Genomic DNA, 18412 nt, shown 5'->3' with positions numbered 1-18412 from the left:
TGTATTAAGCATAGGGAACTATACACACATCCTAAAATGTTCTGGACTGCCAAGAGCATTTTATACAATAGTTAACTCACAGCCAAGAGGACACCTGAGGGAACATACCATGTACCCTTTTGCTCTTTCTTTCCCAGGGATGTAGGCAAAAGAATGCAAGATGCTCTGAGCAAAAGGAATAAGCAATATTTTCACAACAGTCAGACTTCAGTCTGAGACTGCCTGAAGTTGCACTTCAGGTCTTAAAAGCTATAGGGACTGTTTGATTTTCTGATTCCCTTGCTATGACCTCTTATACTCCAGAGTACAAAGAAACGATCTGTCAAGTGTTAAGAATTTGAAGGGATTGTGACTCTCTTAAATTTGCTATCAGCATTCTGACATTTTCCCCACCTGACCTGTTTAATCTAGGTGTATACTCTAAAGAGATTCCTGGATTTTCTAGAACAGCAAAAGGCTAAGCTGTCTGAAAGCACCCAATAAATGCCAATATTTTGTGCTGGCTGGTTCCCTTTAGGAGCTCTGAAGAATGGGAATGATTGAAATGAATTTTTCTGAGCATTTCTTCGCTGATGAAAAGTGCAGTAGAAGGGACTGTATGTTATTGTTGTTACCATTACAATTCCTATTATTATTACTATTATGTTTGTTCTGTGGGAGGAAAGAAACTTGGATGGATCTCAGCAAGGGAAATCTGAATGATTGGTACTTCAGCAGCTTTATGTGCAAGTATCCTGCTAGATGTTCATTTTTGCAAATTCACCTGCAAATTCATTCTCTCTCATATACACACAGTCCTGACACAATCTAATACGTATGAACCATCCAGCACTAAAAACATTAAACTGCAGGGGAGCTCAAATGCTTTCTCTTTCTAGGGTGCAGAATATTAAGCATACCATCCCCACCCATTTACTAGCTATCATTACCAAATGCTTGCTATCATCAAATACCAGGATAATTTAAGCTCTCAATTTTCAAAGCAATCTGAATCCCTGTTTCTTGGGGCTGCATGTAGCCTCTCCCAACCATGCTCACAGCTTCTTCTGACTTGCTCCCATTCTGCCTCCACCTGACCCATAGGCCAGGAGCTCCCAGGAGTTGACTGATGATTCTGTTATGTCCGTAGATGTTTTTATACAGCCTGTAGCACAAGCAAGAAAGCTGCAGACTATAAAAACATGGGAACTGTGATTTTGTTGTCCTGTGCACTGTCAAATGCGTATGAACCCATTACTGGGACCCCTAGAAACATCACCAATAAGCAAACGTAAAGGAGTAGGTCATGTCAGGTTCAGCTCTGGCAAGATCCTGGTCATAAATGTGCAGAGGCACTTGTCCACCGTGGTGATTCCTTCTTCAGTTATGGTCTGGAGGGCAAGGAGTGATTTTGGTTTTGCCAGTAGCACACGTGTACATGCCTGAGAACATCAGCACAGGCTTTGTGCTCATCCTGGGGGCTGGCCCTGTTGTGTTACAGCTACTGCACTTGCAGACATTGAGCTGTGTGTGCAGGCTGTACCCCTGACTTTGGATCAAACTACACTTTCACACAGCATAACATGCATAGGCCTCTCTTCTCTTCAAACTCCTCTAGGCCCTACTGGAGTGCAAATAATTACTGTCATCGTTCTGTACTGGTTAGGACACAGAAGCATCAGCAGGAGCAGAAGGCGGGTCTGTGGGGACGGGGAATGGCCTGTGTGCGATGGGTCAGGCCCGACCCAGCAGTGGGAGCAGCGGTCTGCAGACAGACAGACAGCATGTGGCCGTGAGCAGCCTCTGCCAGAGTCACGGGGGGTCAGCCGGCACCTCAATAAAACGGCACCTCTTGCATCAGGGGAGATGATGAGATTTAAGGTGACGGTGAAATGAGGTTTGTTAAACCTCCCATCAGGTCAGAGTGAAGAAGGGCTAACCGAATGGGGAAAAGGATTCTTTCCTGACCTGGCTGTTTCCTGAGCTTCTTTTAACCTCTGTCTTGACGCCTTTGCAATAATGAATGAGCCCTTTAGAAGATGCTGGGGGCAATTTGCCCTTCTCTTGGCTGCCACCTTTGGGCAATGGATAAGAACGGGTGCGAGGGTTGGGCGATGCCTTCGCGGGCAGCAGTCCCGAGTGGGCTGTGCAGTCGCGCTTATCGCTGCCCCAGCTGTGCACTGCATCCACGCAGCTCCTCGGGGAATCAGTCTGAAGGGAGATGTGCCCATTCATGTGTGTGTGTGACTAACCTCACGAAAGTGCAGGCTTTTTAATGTTTAAAAACAGGATTTCACCCTTTCCCACTGAACCACCGCGGCAGCGACAAGCGGCCAACAGCCAGCCCGGGCTGCGAGCCCGGCCACCTCAGCCTCCCACGGGCACGGACACGCGAGGGGAAGCTGTGCCGGGACCGCGCGGCGCCCGCACACACCAAGAGGAGGCTGTGCCAAGCTACGGCGAACGTGGGCACCCCTGCACAGGTGGTGGTGGGGTCGGAGCCGGGCACAGATTCCCCCGTGTGTCCCCGTGCGTCGCTCGGCCCCGCGGGGGCGCGCCGCTCATCGATGAGCTCGGCAAGCCGGCGCCCCGCCTCGCGGGTGCCGCGTTGGAGACGCTCGGCGCTCGGCTGGCCGGCGCTGGCGCGGGTCCCTTGTCTCCCTGTCCAAGATGGCGGCCGCGGGCGGCGGCGCGGCGGGAAGCGGCGGGGCCGAGTGAGGCGGCCGCGGTTCGTCCCCACCCTGCGGCCGCGGCTTGGCGCCGGCGGGCGTTGTCGCCGCTGGGCGGCCCCGCAGTCGGGGCACGCCCGGGCCTGCTGCAGGGGCGGAGCCGCGGGCTGGCGTGAGGCTGGAGCCCGCTCGGGTGAGGGGACGCGCGGGCGGGAGCGGCGCGGACGAGCCCGCTTTGAACGGAGGCGGCGGTGGCGGGGCCCGGGCTCCGGGGGGTGTCGGGGCGCATGCGCAGGACGGGCCGGGCGCCGGTCCGTGCCCGCGGAGGGGTCGGTGCCGGGGTTGGCGCCTCGGCTGCGCGCGGAGCTGCCGGCGGTGCCGCCTGCCCTGACGGCCCCGGCCCGGAGCGCCGGTGGCACGGGGGTGAGGGAGCCGCCTCCACAGCCAGCCGGGACCGAGGAGCGGGGCTCCGTGCGGAGCCCCGGGGCTGCCGAAAAGCCTCGCTGGGCCTTGAACCCGCGGGCATGTGCGCTAAGGAGCGGGAGACGTGGAGGGAGAGCTTCCCCGCTGAGCCCGTGCCGTCGGTGCTGAAAGCCGGGAATTTGAAGCAGGGGAACCTAGCTGAAGTTTACAAGATGAGAGTGGTTAAGGGTCTGTTTTGTATTTGCCGGATTGGAGGTCTGGGCTGTGAGCACCTTTGGGCAGTATCTACCGAGCTTTGTCCTTGCCAAGCAGATAAGATCTAAAAAGAGACTTAAAGGTATGCATGTAGGCACAAAGAAATCTTAGGCTCTCCATGTCATCCATTCATAAATGAATGTCTTCAGCTTTGTTTTGCCGAGCAGTATCTGTATTAGACTCTTTCTGTCTTGAGTATAATACTCTGGTGTTGTGTGTCCTCTCACTGAAGTTTGTCTGACAAACAAACAGCACAAAATGTTGAAAACGTCTGGTTTAAGATCACTAGCCCTCAAGTGGCAAGATGCTCTTTTTTATTGCTGAGTGCAGTGTTCTCTGCATGTACATAGGCAGTGCTCTTGTTTTTAGGTGGAATCCTTGTGTTTGCTACCAGCAATATATAATGGTCAGAACACTGTCTTGACATTCAGCAGTGGGTGTTTTCCCAAAACCTGAAGAAATAGCATGTATTCCTATGAAATTAAACAGAAACATCTCGTGTGTACCCACAAGCCTGATTTAGTTGAGACTTTGTTGCATCACTTAAGTAACCACTGTAGGATGAATGAGTTGTACATTGTCAGCCTGAGCCAGTTGTTTATAAAATCGAGTTGTGTTGGGGATGTACAATCACCAGTTCCCTGTTCCCAGAGTATTCCCATGTAGCTTCGGTGTGGCGACATGACCATGGCAGCTGGGATGAGCAGGCTGCCTGGTGTTTGTGCCTGGGTGTTTACACATGTGCACGGACACACAAACACACAAAGGCAGCTGGCAGCCATTGGATTAATCCCGCAGGAGCAGAACGTTGATCTTGCTGAGCTGGTCACTGGCTGAGGAACAAAAGCTGTTTGCTCTGAGAGAACCAGAGTGTGGCCATTCCACAGCAGCACTGTCCTGCTGCATGCCCCTAGCTGGCACAGTGGCTCACTTAGAGGAGGCTGAAACCTGAGGGATAGAGGTTGGGTTACTGCAGGCCTTGCTAAAAGGAGTGCTCATCCCCTCATCCCCTCTCCCAGGCTGGCATTCAGAATGGCTGCAGTGGTAGCATTGGGAAGCACATCAGGAGGATACACACCTCTAATACAAAATGTGTGATCCTCTAGTAAAAAAAAACCAAACAAAAAAACCCCCAATAATAATTCTTTTGTAATTTAATTCCTTCTGCCTTGTCCCTTCTTTTCCTTCACTTCATCTGAGACTCAAGGGTTTGAAATCTCTTTAAACATCCCATTCTTTGCTACAGTGGCTCCTGACAAAGAATGGCTTTGACACAGGTTGTAGTTTTGTGTGTCATGAAAATCAAACTCAGTTGTCTTCTCACCGTCTTCCTATTTTTGTAAATAAATTAGTTCAGTGATTCAGATATTTTATAAGAAAGGGTGGCATTTTCTATTTTCAGAATAATACAATATCCATTTTGATTAAAACACCCAAATCTATCAAGCCTGAAGAGTGACCACTCATTTCCTTTCCCACAGTCTCCCAAAGAATCCTTATTTGGTTCAGAGAAAGTTTCCCCATTTACATAGCGCTTCTTTGTGGGAGGGTTATTTTCATTCTCTGTTTCTCAGACCTTTTCCTATAGATGGGAACGGGGGAAGGAGCCCAGACGTGGCAGCTCATTCACAGGCTCCTGCAGGACCACCATGGCTTATGATGGCGCCAAGAAGAAAGAAGGTAGGACTGCTTCATAATCTCAGAGGGATTTGCAAAAAGAATCAACAAATAATTTTTTAAAGGGTGCCCTTTACAGCCCTTGCCAGGCCATGCAGAGTGGGAAAGAAGTTAGGGTGCTGTGGAGCCCTTAAATTTAACCTGGCCAGGTTACCGGAGGATCCCAAGCCCTTGACTTTCAGGTAAAGTACTGGTATTAGAACTTGAGAGAAATGTGTGGTATTTCCTACTGCAGACACCCTGATTGGGGAACTCTGCCACTGCAGCCTTTCTTCTCCCTGACAAGTCAGTGGGACAGGGGATAATGGTACATTTAGTCATGGCAACATTTCTAGATCCACTTGTCTTTAGGAAGGAACATACAGGGATTAGAGATTGAATCTGGAATGATTGTGTTACATCACCAAGCCCCATCCCTCTGGTCAGACAGTACAGACTGTTTGTTACCTTCCAGGCCTCTGTGCTTGTTGGGTTTTGTGCATCACTCTGTACCAGTATCCTCTGTTAGCTTATTTTATGACTGATCCCCTTGTCTGTCGTTCCTTAATGTGGTATTTAATTTCTTCCTTTTTTCCCATTTCCCATAAATCAGAGTCCCTAGAGAGTCACCGAAGTGCTGACGACGGGCTGGTACCTGGCAGGATACAGCGAGAGAAGAAGCGCTCGTACAAGGATCTTCTGCAAGAGGAGGACGAGACAGCAACTCAGGTAGAAACCCTCAGAGAAAAGGTTCAGGCTGTATGGATATGCATAAAGGTAGTGATGGGATGGGATGGGTTTCTTTTCCTTTTTTTAATTTGTTTTTTATTTAGAAATGCATGTAGAAGACAACAGGAGCAGCTAATCATGTCCTGTATTGTTCAGTAACTTTGCTGGGGAAAAGGAGGGAATCAATCCCCGATTCCAATTTTTTTGGCTTCAGAAAATGAGATAGTAGGAGTGTTGTCCCTGTGTTGATGGGACATACCTTGCAAGTAAGAAAATGCTCTTAATAACTTCTTACACACATTTTTAAATATGTGGTTGTGGGAATAGTCAGCAAAGGATGGACAGAATATTAACTGATGCACTGTTGTCTTCCTGATTCTGCAGAGCCTGAAACGATAGCTCTTGAGAAGAATGAACTTGTCCTATTTACCTCTTTGGGGCCTTAACTCTTGAAATCACATAGTGGCAACTTAAGTTTTTTCAAAAACTTCTTTCCTCTTTGAGCTACAATTTCTGCTGTTAGCTCAGAGGTGGCTATCTAGTGATTTGGGGTTTTTTTCATCTCAAAAGCAAATTTTTGTTTAAAATTAAAATCTTCTACCCTGCAGTTGGAATTCTTTAGAGGAGTTTCAATTTCTATTTCATAAATTGATCAAACCACAGATAATAATTAGGTGATGTGGCATATTAAGGACATATTTTTGTCCCATCATTCTAGTTGTCGCCTCTTTGTACCTCCTGTTACTTCTTTTTCAGCATGGTAAGCATAAACTGCTCTCCTTTGTTTTCAAGGCTTGACAGTCTATGTATCTGAAGTTATTTCTTAGCTTTATTAAAGGGTAGATGTCAGTCTTTTATCAATTTATCAGCTGATCTTCAAGTGATGGCTTGCATTGCCCATATCTCAACACTTTGCAAATGTGCTTTTTCTTTTACGTTGCTCCTCTCTCTTGGGGGTCTCCCTGCAGAGATCTGTCTTTCAGTTTCATTGGAGCCCTGTTGTGCTGCCATGCCTACAGAAAACTCTGTGTCAATTAGGTGACCATTGTGCTGAAACCAATCCTGACTAATGATATTTTTGTATTCTCCCACCTATCTGTAACATGTGTTTCATCTTACTTTAAACCTACACTGTGTGCTCTGGAGGACAGAGTAGGTTTTCTTTTAGCACCTAGAAAGATGATCCTGGTTCATACCTACAGATCCTTGATGTTGCAGCAGTACAAATAACCCTTGATACTTCCTATAAATTTTTATCTGTTAATAGTCCATGTGACTCTCATATTATTTCCCTCCTTTTTGACAGCAATTTATTTCTTCTTATTTCAGGACAGTGAGTTTTTTCCAGGGACAGAAGCTCACAGAAAGAAGAGAAAGCATTCCTCTGATGAGTTCTGCTACAGAGGTAAGGAAGTAATCAAGCAGGAGAAGGGGCTAATAGATCATGCCTTTAAGGAAAGGAATGTCTTAAACCAGTGTCATCAAGCTTTGTGGTTAGCATTTTAAAGATGGAGAACACATCAACCTGCATTGGAACAGCTAATCAGAAACCTGACACTGATCAGCACCAGACAGCAGAAGATTAGGGAATTATATTTTCAGAGTCTGACTTAACAAGTTGCCATGGTAGGGGGTAGAGATCTTCCATCCCCTTTTCATTGACAAGTTGTAGTTTGCTAACTCATGCCTTCACATTTGACATTTGTTTTTCTTGTTTACTGATTGCATTGAAAACTAATTATACTTATGGGTAATGTAACTTCCTCTGGATTTAAAAAAAAATAGAATGTCTGAGGTTGAAAAAGAAATGCTTCTCGGTTCAGGTACTCTCACAATTAATAAGTTGGCCAGAAAATGACAATTCAGCTCATAGAAGCTTAACACATTTAGGATTTATTATTGGTCCAGTAGAAGGAGAAAGCCAAGCTGAAATTTCATCTTTCATCAAAATTTTCACCAGAATGAAAAAGCTCATATTTTCAACTCATTGGTTTCACCTTGGCTAAAAATGTCACAAAAACCTTGCACTTGAGGTGTAATTTCAGTTAGATGTATTTTCATCAAAATATTTTATTTCATAAGTCACAAATGTAGTTTCACAAAACTTCAAGAACTTCCCTGCAGTCTCTCCCTTCCTTAAATTATTTGACCAGCTCAGATGTCACAGCCTCTGAATTGTATCAGTAAGGCTGTGCTGAGATGGCTGTGGTTCTTTTTAAGCCAGGATGTAAATCTGTCACCTGTAATTGGAAAGCCCACAGGATTCTCACTTCCCTTCTTTGCCAGCTTTAAGAGAATCATTTCAATGTACATTTCTTTTGATCTTTTTCAGGTGTCTCGCCTTTGGATCTACCATCAAAAAAGAAGAAAAAAGCAGCTTCTAGTCCATCCTCAACTGATACAACCATGGATTTACTTAAGACTATCAACTCACCTTTGGCCACAAGCTCAAAGTCTTCAAAGAGGACCTCTGAAAAATCATCTCATTCTTCCTCTGGCCATTCTGAAAGCAGAAAGGACCATCCCAAGAAGAAGCTGAGTGGGAGCAGTGGGGAGCACTCAGTGGATGACAGCAGCTCCCACAAATCTAAAAAAATGAAACCTCTTTATGTGAACACGGAGACACTTACTCTTCGTGAACCTGACGGCTTGAAGATGAAGCTCATCCTTTCACCAAAAGAAAAAAGTAGTGCAGCAGATGATGATTCTTTATCCTACTCTTCAGCACCAGCAGCTGCAAAGAAATTTTCAAAGAAATCAGCTCGAGATGAGCAAGGCTCATTCCTGCTGGGGCACGATCTGCAGAGCTTCCTGAAGTCATCCCAGAAGAAGCACAAACCACCTCTGGACTCCCATCCACCTTCTGAGAGCTTTGGTGCTGACACCTCCCTTCATTCAGAGGGCCATGGAAGCGAGTACGAGGTTTCAGGCATGGAGGCACCACCAGAATCTGGTTCTTCCTCTGGTGGAGAGTTGGAGGCTGGAGAGCTGGTGATAGATGACTCCTACCGGGAAATCAAGAAGAAGAAGAAGTCCAAAAAAAGTAAGAAAAAAAAGGACAAGGAGAAACACAGAGAGAAGAAGCACTCCAAGTCTAAAAAGAGTTCTGGGCACTCTCCTGTGGCAGTAGCAGAAGTAAGAGTGTCACCCCCACCTGCCAGTACCACCCCCTATGGTGTCCCTCCACCTGCTCCTGCTGTTTTTCACTCAGATGGTCAAGGTGAGAAGAGGAGGAAAAAGGAAGACAGGGAGAAGGACAAGTCTGAGAAATGGGAAAAGGAAAAGGAAAGAGAAAAGGAAAGAGAGAAGGAGAAGGAAAGAGAAAGAGAAAAGGAGAAGGAAAGAGAAAAAGAAAAGGAAAGAGAGAAGGAGAAGGAAAGAGAAAAAGAAAAGGAAAGAGAAAAAGAAAAAGAACGAGAAAAGGAAAAAGAAAGAGAAAGAGAAAAAGAAAAAGAAAAGGAGAGAGAAAAGGAAAGAGAAAGAGACAAAGTAAGGAAAATTTGAATTTCTTTTCAGAAAATAGAAATTGGGTGGTGGGTAATGTTGAATCAGGCACTCCATTACAAAGGCATGTTAAATTGAAACAAAGGATAACTGATACCAATTATCAATGGTTTAACTGAAGCATATTTGGAAAAATGTGTCAGCCACTGTGATTTCTGTTTGTAGCAGAAGGAATATATGTTCTTCTGGCTCTTCTGGCTTTGTGGTACAGACAATCTTTAGCCAGTAGAGGTTCTCTGGGAAAGTTATACTTAATTTTGCTTGGTGTGGGTCATGTACCAAGCACATCTGCATCTTTTTCTAATGTGACTGGCTCTAGCTGTTCCCAGGCACACTTTTGGACTAGTGATCAAAGTTCCTGTAAAAAGGAATCAAGCTGTTACTTGAAAATTGAAGATATTTACCCATTTACTCCTGTATTCAAATGAAATTCTAATTCTAATAGAGTACCATGTTCCCAGTTTTGTCCTGTCCTATGCATTCAGTTTTCGATGGTTATTGCGTAAAGATATGAGTAGCAGAAGTGGTAGCTAGCATGTGAATGAGTTTACAAATGAGATAACTGTAGCTGTGTAAGTAAATGGGGAAAAACAGCTTGTGCATGTTCAGCTAGAGAAATAATGCTTTGTATGAGGAGATGGACAGACAGAGCCCAAATCTCTTCAGCCATTATCCTATTCTGTTTTGGAATTTTTCCCTGATCATAGCTCAGCAATTGCAATATCTTTGCTGTCAATGTACTGCACAGTCTCTTTTCCTGCCAAATGGAAGTACTTTGTAAGGATGCAAGGAATGGAACAAAACATTATCATGAGGACTTAATCCTTTTGACAGATCTATAATAGGTACTATGAATAGAATAACAGATACTGGGTTTTATTATAGGTTTTAAAGGTGAAATACCTTAACAAAGTTGTATGTTGATCCTGAATTTAGAATAGTAGCTTGTTGAGTTTTGCAAGATAAGCTTTGTACTAAGACTGTTTCTGGGTGATTCCTGTGATTCCTAAATTCAGCCAGGAGATGTAAACGCCTGCTTTTTAAGTTTCCTGACCTAAGTACCATATCTTTCTTTAAGTCTTTAATAAATGCCAAATTCTTATTAAATTGGAGAAGGCCTCATCATAATTAAAAATCTTTGTTTCCTTTCTTCTTCTGACTAGCCAAAGAAGAAAAACATGTCTGCTTATCAAGTGTTCTGTAAGGAATATCGTACAAATATTGTGTCTGAGCATCCTGGAATAGGTAAGGGAATAATCCAGCCTTCTCTTCTCTTGATTTTACACCAGTCTGATTAATTAGGAGAACATATTGTCTCTGTTTCAGACCAACTTCTTAATTTTGACATAATGCAAAGAATCTGCCAATGTTTTTTAGAATAGGAGATGGCAAAGGAGCTAGGAGTGGATTTCATGGTTGTATTATAATTTTATTTTAACCAAGTTGTGAATCTAGGTAAAGAACTTGCTAACTTTTGCTTTACTTAAAAAATTACCTTCATTGTTGTCACTTTCCCCTAAATACACTGTGACTTCATCTTCCTGCTATCAGCTTTTTTTTTTTTTTATTTATTTTAAAGAGTAACATGAATGCACATTTTCAGGACAGTGTGGAGAGTTGCAGTTGTAGAATGGCTTGCTTCCTAAATGTGTGTGGAGGGGCTGGTAAATTTCCTATGTTCTCTCCACAATTTTATGATCAAATTTGTTTTAAACATTTCTCTCTTTCTCTCTTTCTCTCTTTCTTTCTGCCAGATTTTGGAGAGCTAAGTAAAAAACTGGCAGAAGTGTGGAAGCAGCTACCTGAGAAGGATAAGTTGGTGAGTATTTGTGTGAGATGTTTTTTGTAAAATTATTTCTGTGAACTAGGTGCTTAGATAAAGAATGTGGTGGCAGCATTGCCACAATGCCTTGAAATATGTTACCTATATCCTTAAAGCATGTAAGGGTGGAAAGTATGGAAATCTTGCCCTTGCAAACATAAAAGCATTCATTTTGTTCTCATGGGATTGCTTCACCTCCTAGCTATGTAACATCATTCTGCCTCCAGGTCCTGGCATCAGGTAACAGAATTACCTAATGTTATGAATCTTTCTTTTCTTACCATGGTAACTACAGATCTGGAAACAGAAAGCTCAGTATCTCCAACACAAGCAGAATAAAGCAGAGGCCACCACTGTGAAGAGAAAGGCATCATCTTCAGATGGTGCTCCAAAAATGAAAGGTAATTGTTGCACTTTATTTGTCTCATCTCTTTTCTTGGACGAGACAAATTTTTTAAGACAAATTCTCTACCTTGGGGAAGGTAGTGTTGCCTGTAGAATAAAAAACAAAGGTCCTTACTTGCTTCACCTCCTTACCTGCTTTCTCACATGACATTTAAATCATGTTTAAAGCATGACATTTAAATCACTAGTCAGATCAACTTTTCTGTGAAAGTGAGAGTGATGCCAGCATTTTTCATAAAGATTTCCTTGTCTGATTCATAGAATGGTATTGGTTTTGGCAGTTTAAGGATTGAAATGTAAAAGAAGAAGAGACAGAAATGAGGTTCTAGTGGGATTAGTTTGGTGCTAGATATAAGGTGGGTTGTTCGTGGTTTAGCATCTCTGATACCAAATCTCCCCAGCTGCATTCAGCTAAGGTAGATAGGTTCTGTACATGTAAAAAAAATTCAAGACTCCAGAGACTATGAGACTGGGGTAACAGAAATATTCAAGCACCTCATGCCTATGAGATTTGAACTTCAGCAACTAAATAGGCTTGTGAGTAAAAGAGTGAAAGCAAGGAATATGGAATTTTAATTAGTATGTTTTGCAGCTTCTCCAACAGGAGTGGTTTCTCCTCACAAAAAATCCCCCACCAGCACCGTGGTGGTGCCTTCCTCACCAGCCAAAGCCCCTGAGACGGATCCCATTGATGTAGCTGCACATTTACAGTTACTGGGTGAATCTCTGAGCCTCATTGGACACAGACTGCAGGAAACAGAGGTGAGCCTGTAACCAGCAATGTCACAGTGATGTCCTGTAATCTACACAATACATTCAAGGGGATGATTGTTTTATTTTCTTAAGAGTTTAACCAGTGGCTTTCTGTTAGGAAGAGAAACTAGAGGTGACATGCCCTGTTTCTTTGATGCATCACTCTTTATTTTCAGGCCTCAGTAAACAGTAGGCATCAATGAAAGACAGGTGCTTTGCAGCTCTAGTCTTTGAAACCAGTTTGTAGTTCAGCAAACTCTTCAGTCTTTTCTTGCTGTATATTCACCCTGGATTTGGTACTTCCTTACTATTTAGTCAGTCTGTGGTCAGATTCTGTTACTGTTCTACTTTTTACAGAACTGTCACCCTTTCACAAGAAGTTTCTTGCATTATCTCTCGTTTTCTGGCGGTATCCGATTGCCAGTGCTTTGGATAGGGGCTACAATTATTTCAACTTACTTGGTAACATAATGTCACATTTTAATGTTTTCCTGCTGTTAAATAACAGTGACTCTGTGAATGCACATTCACAGAGAACTCAGCCCAGCCTCTAAGGAGAAAATATTTTTGTCTCAAATAATATCACTGAGTTTTATGAGTAGCATGATAATCTCACCCCACTATGCTTGCTTATTTTATCAACGGTGAAATAGATGTTCTTGCATTTTGGTTTTGGTATGACTGATTTGAGATCATGGGAGGAACAACCAGAGCCCAGAAAAGCACACATTGATATACTTTCCTGAAAGTATATCAATGACTAAAGCATTTGTTACAGGCTTAGCATTTCTTTACCTTCAAAAATAAAACAACTACTGTCATTAGGACTCATGTAGTTAACAAAATAGATGGTACAAAATGGCACAGAAGATATATTACAAAAATTTGTGGAATCAGTGTTTTATGCAACTGACCACTTTGTGGTGTTTTCTGTTGATTCCTACCTTTATCTTGCACCAGTTTGTTGCCTACTGAAATCTTAAGTTTTTGAGCCAGCAGTCTCTCTAAAGCACAAGGCACAGTTTTGTTACTGTGTAAATATCGAAAGTGGACTGGAGGAGCTGAAGATACAATATCTACATGACAGTGGATACAGTTGAGAAAGAAGTGCAATTTCCACTACTCATTCCTATCCAATCCTATCCTATCCTATCCTATTCCAATCTTTTTCTTCCTCATTACCAGGGAATGGTGGCTGTTTCTGGAAGTTTGTCAGTACTCCTAGACTCAATCATCTGTGCTTTGGGCCCGTTGGCATGTCTGACCACACAACTGCCTGAGTTGAATGGCTGCCCAAAACATGTTTTGGTGAGTTTTTTGTGGTTATTTTCTTTCTAGCACTGTTAATTTCAGTAGATTACAAATAGAGCTTTTTTGATTAATCAGTGTAATATAACTATAATTCCAGTGCAGTAAGAAAATTTGTCTTGGTCATGAGCTTTTATAGAGGAATATGTATTGAAATTCTTACAGATATTACCGTTGTACAACATTGTGCAACCTTTTTTTCTCCCACTGGCAACTGACCTAATATTTGTAGCATGGATTGCAGTGTGGGTAGGTCCTGTTTTTGTTCATGATGGAGTCAACCAATCTAAAACAAATAAAAGTAAACCAGTATTTTTGAAAGTTCTAATTTTCCATAAAAATAAAATCACCTTCAAGCTGCTCTTTATCACACCAGCTGTTTTTCCTTCAGTAGCATAAAAACCAATTTGTGATCTCAGGATTCCTAATGTGATGGTGTAGGACCTTTTACAAGTGGCTGAAACCTTCTCTGAGAAAGGAAAAATAGTCTCTCTCTTAAGGAGCTGCATAACTACAGTTTCTTTGCTGCTTTAAGCTACTCTTAATATTGAGCTCTGACTTAGCAACAGCTCGTGGCATCTGTGTAGCCTGGTGTGGACATAGATTAAGATGGCAGCAGCCACCAGGACTCATACTTCCTACAGGAGACATGAATAAAGCTGCAAAGGAGAGGAGCAAAAATAAAAAACGACAGTCTGCAAAACTGAAGAGATTAAAAACAAATCTGGCAGAGGGGCTAATGAAAATGGGATATGAATTGACATGTCATAATAGGGCAGCCCAAATGTTTATTCATTACAAGAATGGACTGTCAACAACAGGAACAAAGTTGAAAATTTAGTGTGTGAACACCCACAAACTGGCTCTATGCACAAAAGCTGAGTCAGTGGGGTGTTCCCATCATAAGCCATGGAAAACCTGATGCTTTTTTTCCTTCCTGCTTGCCAAGTTTATTCAGAGCAGTGACGCCACATGAGCAGTGGTGCGTTTATTAGAAACTCGATCAACTTACTGTTACAAGGAGCAATGGAGCTTTAGGTGAATTATGGCAGCTATGCTTCACTTCTGGAAAGCCCAGTTCAGGAGCTGGTAATAAATCTGATTTTCACAGTCAGGTACATAACGACAGTGGTGTTCTGAGACACAGATAAACCCCAGCAGTTGTGTTGCAATTTATATTTGAGACAGTAGATGGCATTGCTAAATTCTAGAATCACAACTGGTGCAGATCCAGCTCCACCATCTCTCAGTTAAAGATGCTGTTTCTAAGGCCTCCTTCAGCTGTCCAGCCACAGGCTTGAGTAACTGAAACACTGCATCTGAAAAACATACAGCTGGGTCTTTTTTTCTGATGGGCATGAGAAGGATTCCTACTCTAAGAATTCTGTTATGGTTTCCAAGAAAAACTGAAGGACACTTCTTTTTGCCATCTGACACCCTGTTAGAGATGATCAATGGGCAGTTCTGGTTGTCTCATCCTATGATAACTTGTACCTCAAGTAATTGTGCTTAGTACCCTCACCTGTGCCATTTTTCAGAGATGTTGAGTTATTACCTGACACTAAAATCACCAAATTTCTTTTCCCAGTCAAACAATTGTGCTTAGTACCCTCACCTGTGCCATTTTTCAGAGATGTTGAGTTATTACCTGACACTAAAATCACCAAATTTCTTTTCCCAGTCAAACAATTGTGCTTAGTACCCTCACCTGTGCCATTTTTCAGAGATGTTGAGTTATTACCTGACACTAAAATCACCAAATTTCTTTTCCCAGTCAAACACACTAGACAACATTGCCTACATCATGCCTGGACTTTGATGGGAAAGGATCCTGGGATGTACTCAGCCTCTGTGTAACTGACTTGTGGATGTGCACTATGCCAACGTTCCTGAGGGGCTCCATGTGGAGGCTTTTAAAGTTTTATATGTGTATAGTATATACATAGGATTGTAACTACTTGACTTCTATTTTATGAAACGTTGTGAACTTAAACTGCAAAAACCCTTTTGTGTTGGTGGGTGAAATGTCCTCCAGTCTGAAAGTATTTTGTATGAAGAATTCAGAAAGCTTTTGACATATTTGCCTTAAATTCAGATTCAGTGGGGGAAGCAAACAGAGATTGAACTTTTCAATATAAACAAGAAAGCTGTCACCGTGAGAGGAGTCTTTGAAACAGGTGGCCTGGAGAGGTTCCTGACTCTCCTTCCTTGGTGATATTCAAAAACTGAATGAGCAGCCTGCTCTAGTTGGACTTGCTTTAAGCAGGGAGATGGACCAGATGATCTCCTGGTCCCTGCCTAAACTAAAGTATTCTGATATTCTGTGGGCAGGTAGAGATGATACATTTTGGACCAGGGAATAGAACTGAATTCTTCACCAGCCCTATTTGTAACTGTTTCTGTTTAAAACACACTTGAGGGAAAAGCTGGATAGCTTTTTGCCTCTTGGTCACTTTCTCCAACCCCCATGCCTCAGTATTTTCAGTACTAACTGAAACTTGTCAGTGTTGGCTGGCTGGTCTGCTAGCTGGTATTTGAAGTGAAGTAGATGACAACAATTTTTTCCTTGTGGACTCCAATCATTATTAGCACAATGTATCAACCCATTGCATTGGCTTGAGAGAATGAACCTCCTGCTGATTTTTCCACGGCATGGTCACCCTGCTTTGATGGAAAGGAGTAGAGAAGCAGATGGGAAAAACTTGGATTGCTTCTGCCCATCTTGCACCTGTTTGTGAAATGGCTCATCCACCATCTCTCTCACCAGCACTATTGCAGGAGCTGTGGTGCAGCTGCAAGGCAGCGACCAGTGGCCAGTTTGAGGCAGTTATGGCCAAGTAAGGCACATGTGGGTTGATTGGACTGGTTTCCCTTCCTTCCAGCCACATACTTGGAGTTTGGTTTTCTGCTCCTCTGGAAGAGGAGCAGCAGGAGAACACTTGATTCCTGTTTAGGCTTTTGTCTGTGTGTGTATGTGTATGTGGTGTTCATATCACATGTATTTAACTTTTACCAATATCTGTAACAGATTTTAATTTATCCTGTATATTTCTCTGTGTGTGTGTATATATTTATATATATATACATAATTTAAAAGCAAAAATCCCTCCCTCAGCCAACAGTGTGTGAAAAATGTGAATCAAGTTTGTCTCAGCTCACTTCCTGCAGGAGTCAACTCTATGTATAGTAGTAAGCATGGGCATTGTGTAAAGAAACACCAGGAAGATTCTAAGAGTTTGTAGAAACAGGCTATCTTGTGAAGGTGGGCAGAACAACTGAAATATCATTTGACTCAGGCCTTATCAGCTCTCTAACAGGAAAGTTTTAAAATTAGAGACGAGGCATTTTTTACTTCCAAGTAAGTCTAGCTTGTTTTTTAGGACAGTTGAAAGTGAGCTGTCCTTCATTGTGGCTGAGTCCCAAATCAGAAGTAAATGAAATCCTGGGGTGTGGAGGATTTTTCTCCCCATGCGTCTTTGCCACGTATTCCTCAGATGTGCCTGTACAAGGTAGTCTGTCTCTTACAGAACTTTTCTCAGTGCAGTCAGGGGTTTTCTCAGCAGAGGAGGCACAGAAGGTTCTCAGTCCACCAGGCCAGAACATATGTTTTAACAGCTTAGGACAAATCCCAGTGAGCCTGGAAATAGGAAGGGCCAGTAGGGAGGCAGTCCAATCCTGCTTCAGATCCTGGCCCATACTAAAGCATCTGCTGTTGTGAGCAGCACAAAATAACTGGTTCTTTCCAGCCCTTCACAGTTGAGAGCAGTGTGGTGAAGGGGTAAGTCTGCTTTTGAAGAAACAGAAGGGGATCAACCTTAGCTTTGTCCTCTGTACAACTGAAAACTCTTGAAGAGTGATAAACACACACCCTGGTGTATTGTATTTTTTATTAAAATTTGTACACTTTGTATAATCTGTATCTTGTGGTATTTGGTACTATAGGGAAACTTTGTCAAGACTTAGCAGTTTTTATATTTTTATTATTTCTTTGCTGTTTGGTCCAGATTACATTACAATTATACACAGACTTTTTTGTACTGTACTTACAATATAATTTTTTTTTTAAACTTCTGGAGTATTGTCATTTATTTCTGGCATGTGCTGTTTTCTACAGCTGTTGTTACTACTTGTATTTACTGTTTCTCAGCAAAACATATCCAGTCCTAACCCACCTAAACTCACTCACTTGGCAGGCAAGCTGTACTGTTTCCAGCAACACCAGTCACCCAAATTATCACTCAGGTTCCTGACTGCTTGGGGAGGGAAGGGATATGTAGCATGGAGCACTGCAGGTAACACCAGGGCATTTGTCTTCCCTGCTGCCTCAGCTCAGCTTCCTGGCGTTCAGGTGACACGGGACTCAGGTGTGTGATGCGGGAAGTCAGGCGTGGCAGCGTTAGAGCAGGATTTGTGCTGGTTATTAACACGTCCCCATTTTCCACGTATGGGTGTTGGTTGATTGCAGGCTCAGCTTGGGCAGGGCAGTTGCTTAGGCCAGGAGCGCATCCCAGAATGTGCCAACCACCTGGGCAGAGTCACAGGATGGTTTGGGTTGGAAGGGACCTTAGATCATTTCCAACACCCCTGCCACAGAGACACCTTTCACAAAACAATTGCTCAAAGCCCCATCCAACCTGGCCTGGAAGACTTACAAGGATGGACATCCACAACTCGGCAACCCGTCCCAGTGCCTCACCGCCCTCACAGTGAAGAATTTCTTCCTAACTCCTACCGGGAGTATCAGAAGTCCTTCCTACTCACACCGGGCTATGGAACACTAAAAGCCCATCGCCACAGGCTCTCCGGGCTTTGGGCATCGCTCAGGCTCCTGGGTGTCCTGCCCGAGCTCGGAGTGCTTGCAGAAAGCGGCGGCGGCTCTCGGCGGGAGCCCCTCGGTTCCTGCGCCCGG

The 18412-nt window shown here is 43.4% G+C and overlaps 1 protein-coding gene and 1 long non-coding RNA gene across 2 annotated transcripts; one reads left to right on the top strand and one right to left on the bottom strand.

Annotated features, from left to right (window-relative positions):
* Positions 1-2631: 2631 nt before the first annotated feature.
* Positions 2632-17570, top strand: HMGXB4 (HMG-box containing 4). The gene is made up of 11 exons (XM_059471531.1): positions 2632-2841; positions 4901-5006; positions 5596-5711; positions 7041-7116; positions 8044-9200; positions 10379-10460; positions 10970-11034; positions 11333-11438; positions 12035-12204; positions 13381-13503; positions 15278-17570. Exons 2-11 carry the CDS (start codon positions 4976-4978, stop codon positions 15320-15322), a joined length of 1971 nt encoding a protein of 656 aa, XP_059327514.1. The 5' UTR covers positions 2632-2841; positions 4901-4975; the 3' UTR covers positions 15323-17570.
* Positions 17463-18395, bottom strand: LOC132072949 (uncharacterized). Its single transcript, XR_009418445.1, has 2 exons — positions 18156-18395; positions 17463-18028 (listed from the first exon to the last, which is right to left on the bottom strand). It is a non-coding gene; the product is annotated as an uncharacterized LOC132072949 (long non-coding RNA).
* Positions 18396-18412: the final 17 nt, after the last annotated feature.

Source organism: Ammospiza nelsoni, chromosome 5, assembly GCF_027579445.1.
Source record: "Ammospiza nelsoni isolate bAmmNel1 chromosome 5, bAmmNel1.pri, whole genome shotgun sequence".
NCBI classification, from domain to species: Eukaryota; Metazoa; Chordata; class Aves; order Passeriformes; family Passerellidae; genus Ammospiza; species Ammospiza nelsoni.
The sequence above is the reverse complement of the archived record's forward strand: the minus strand, read 5'-3'. Positions and strand labels throughout refer to the sequence as shown.

Coding starts and splice junctions, on each gene's coding strand:
- HMGXB4 (XM_059471531.1), top strand. CDS start 4,976: ATGGCTTATGATGGCGCCAAGAAGAAAGAAG. Junction 5,712..7,040: donor AGGACGAGACAGCAACTCAG/GTAGAAACCCTC, acceptor TTCTTATTTCAG/GACAGTGAGTTTTTTCCAGG. Junction 11,035..11,332: donor TACCTGAGAAGGATAAGTTG/GTGAGTATTTGT, acceptor TGGTAACTACAG/ATCTGGAAACAGAAAGCTCA.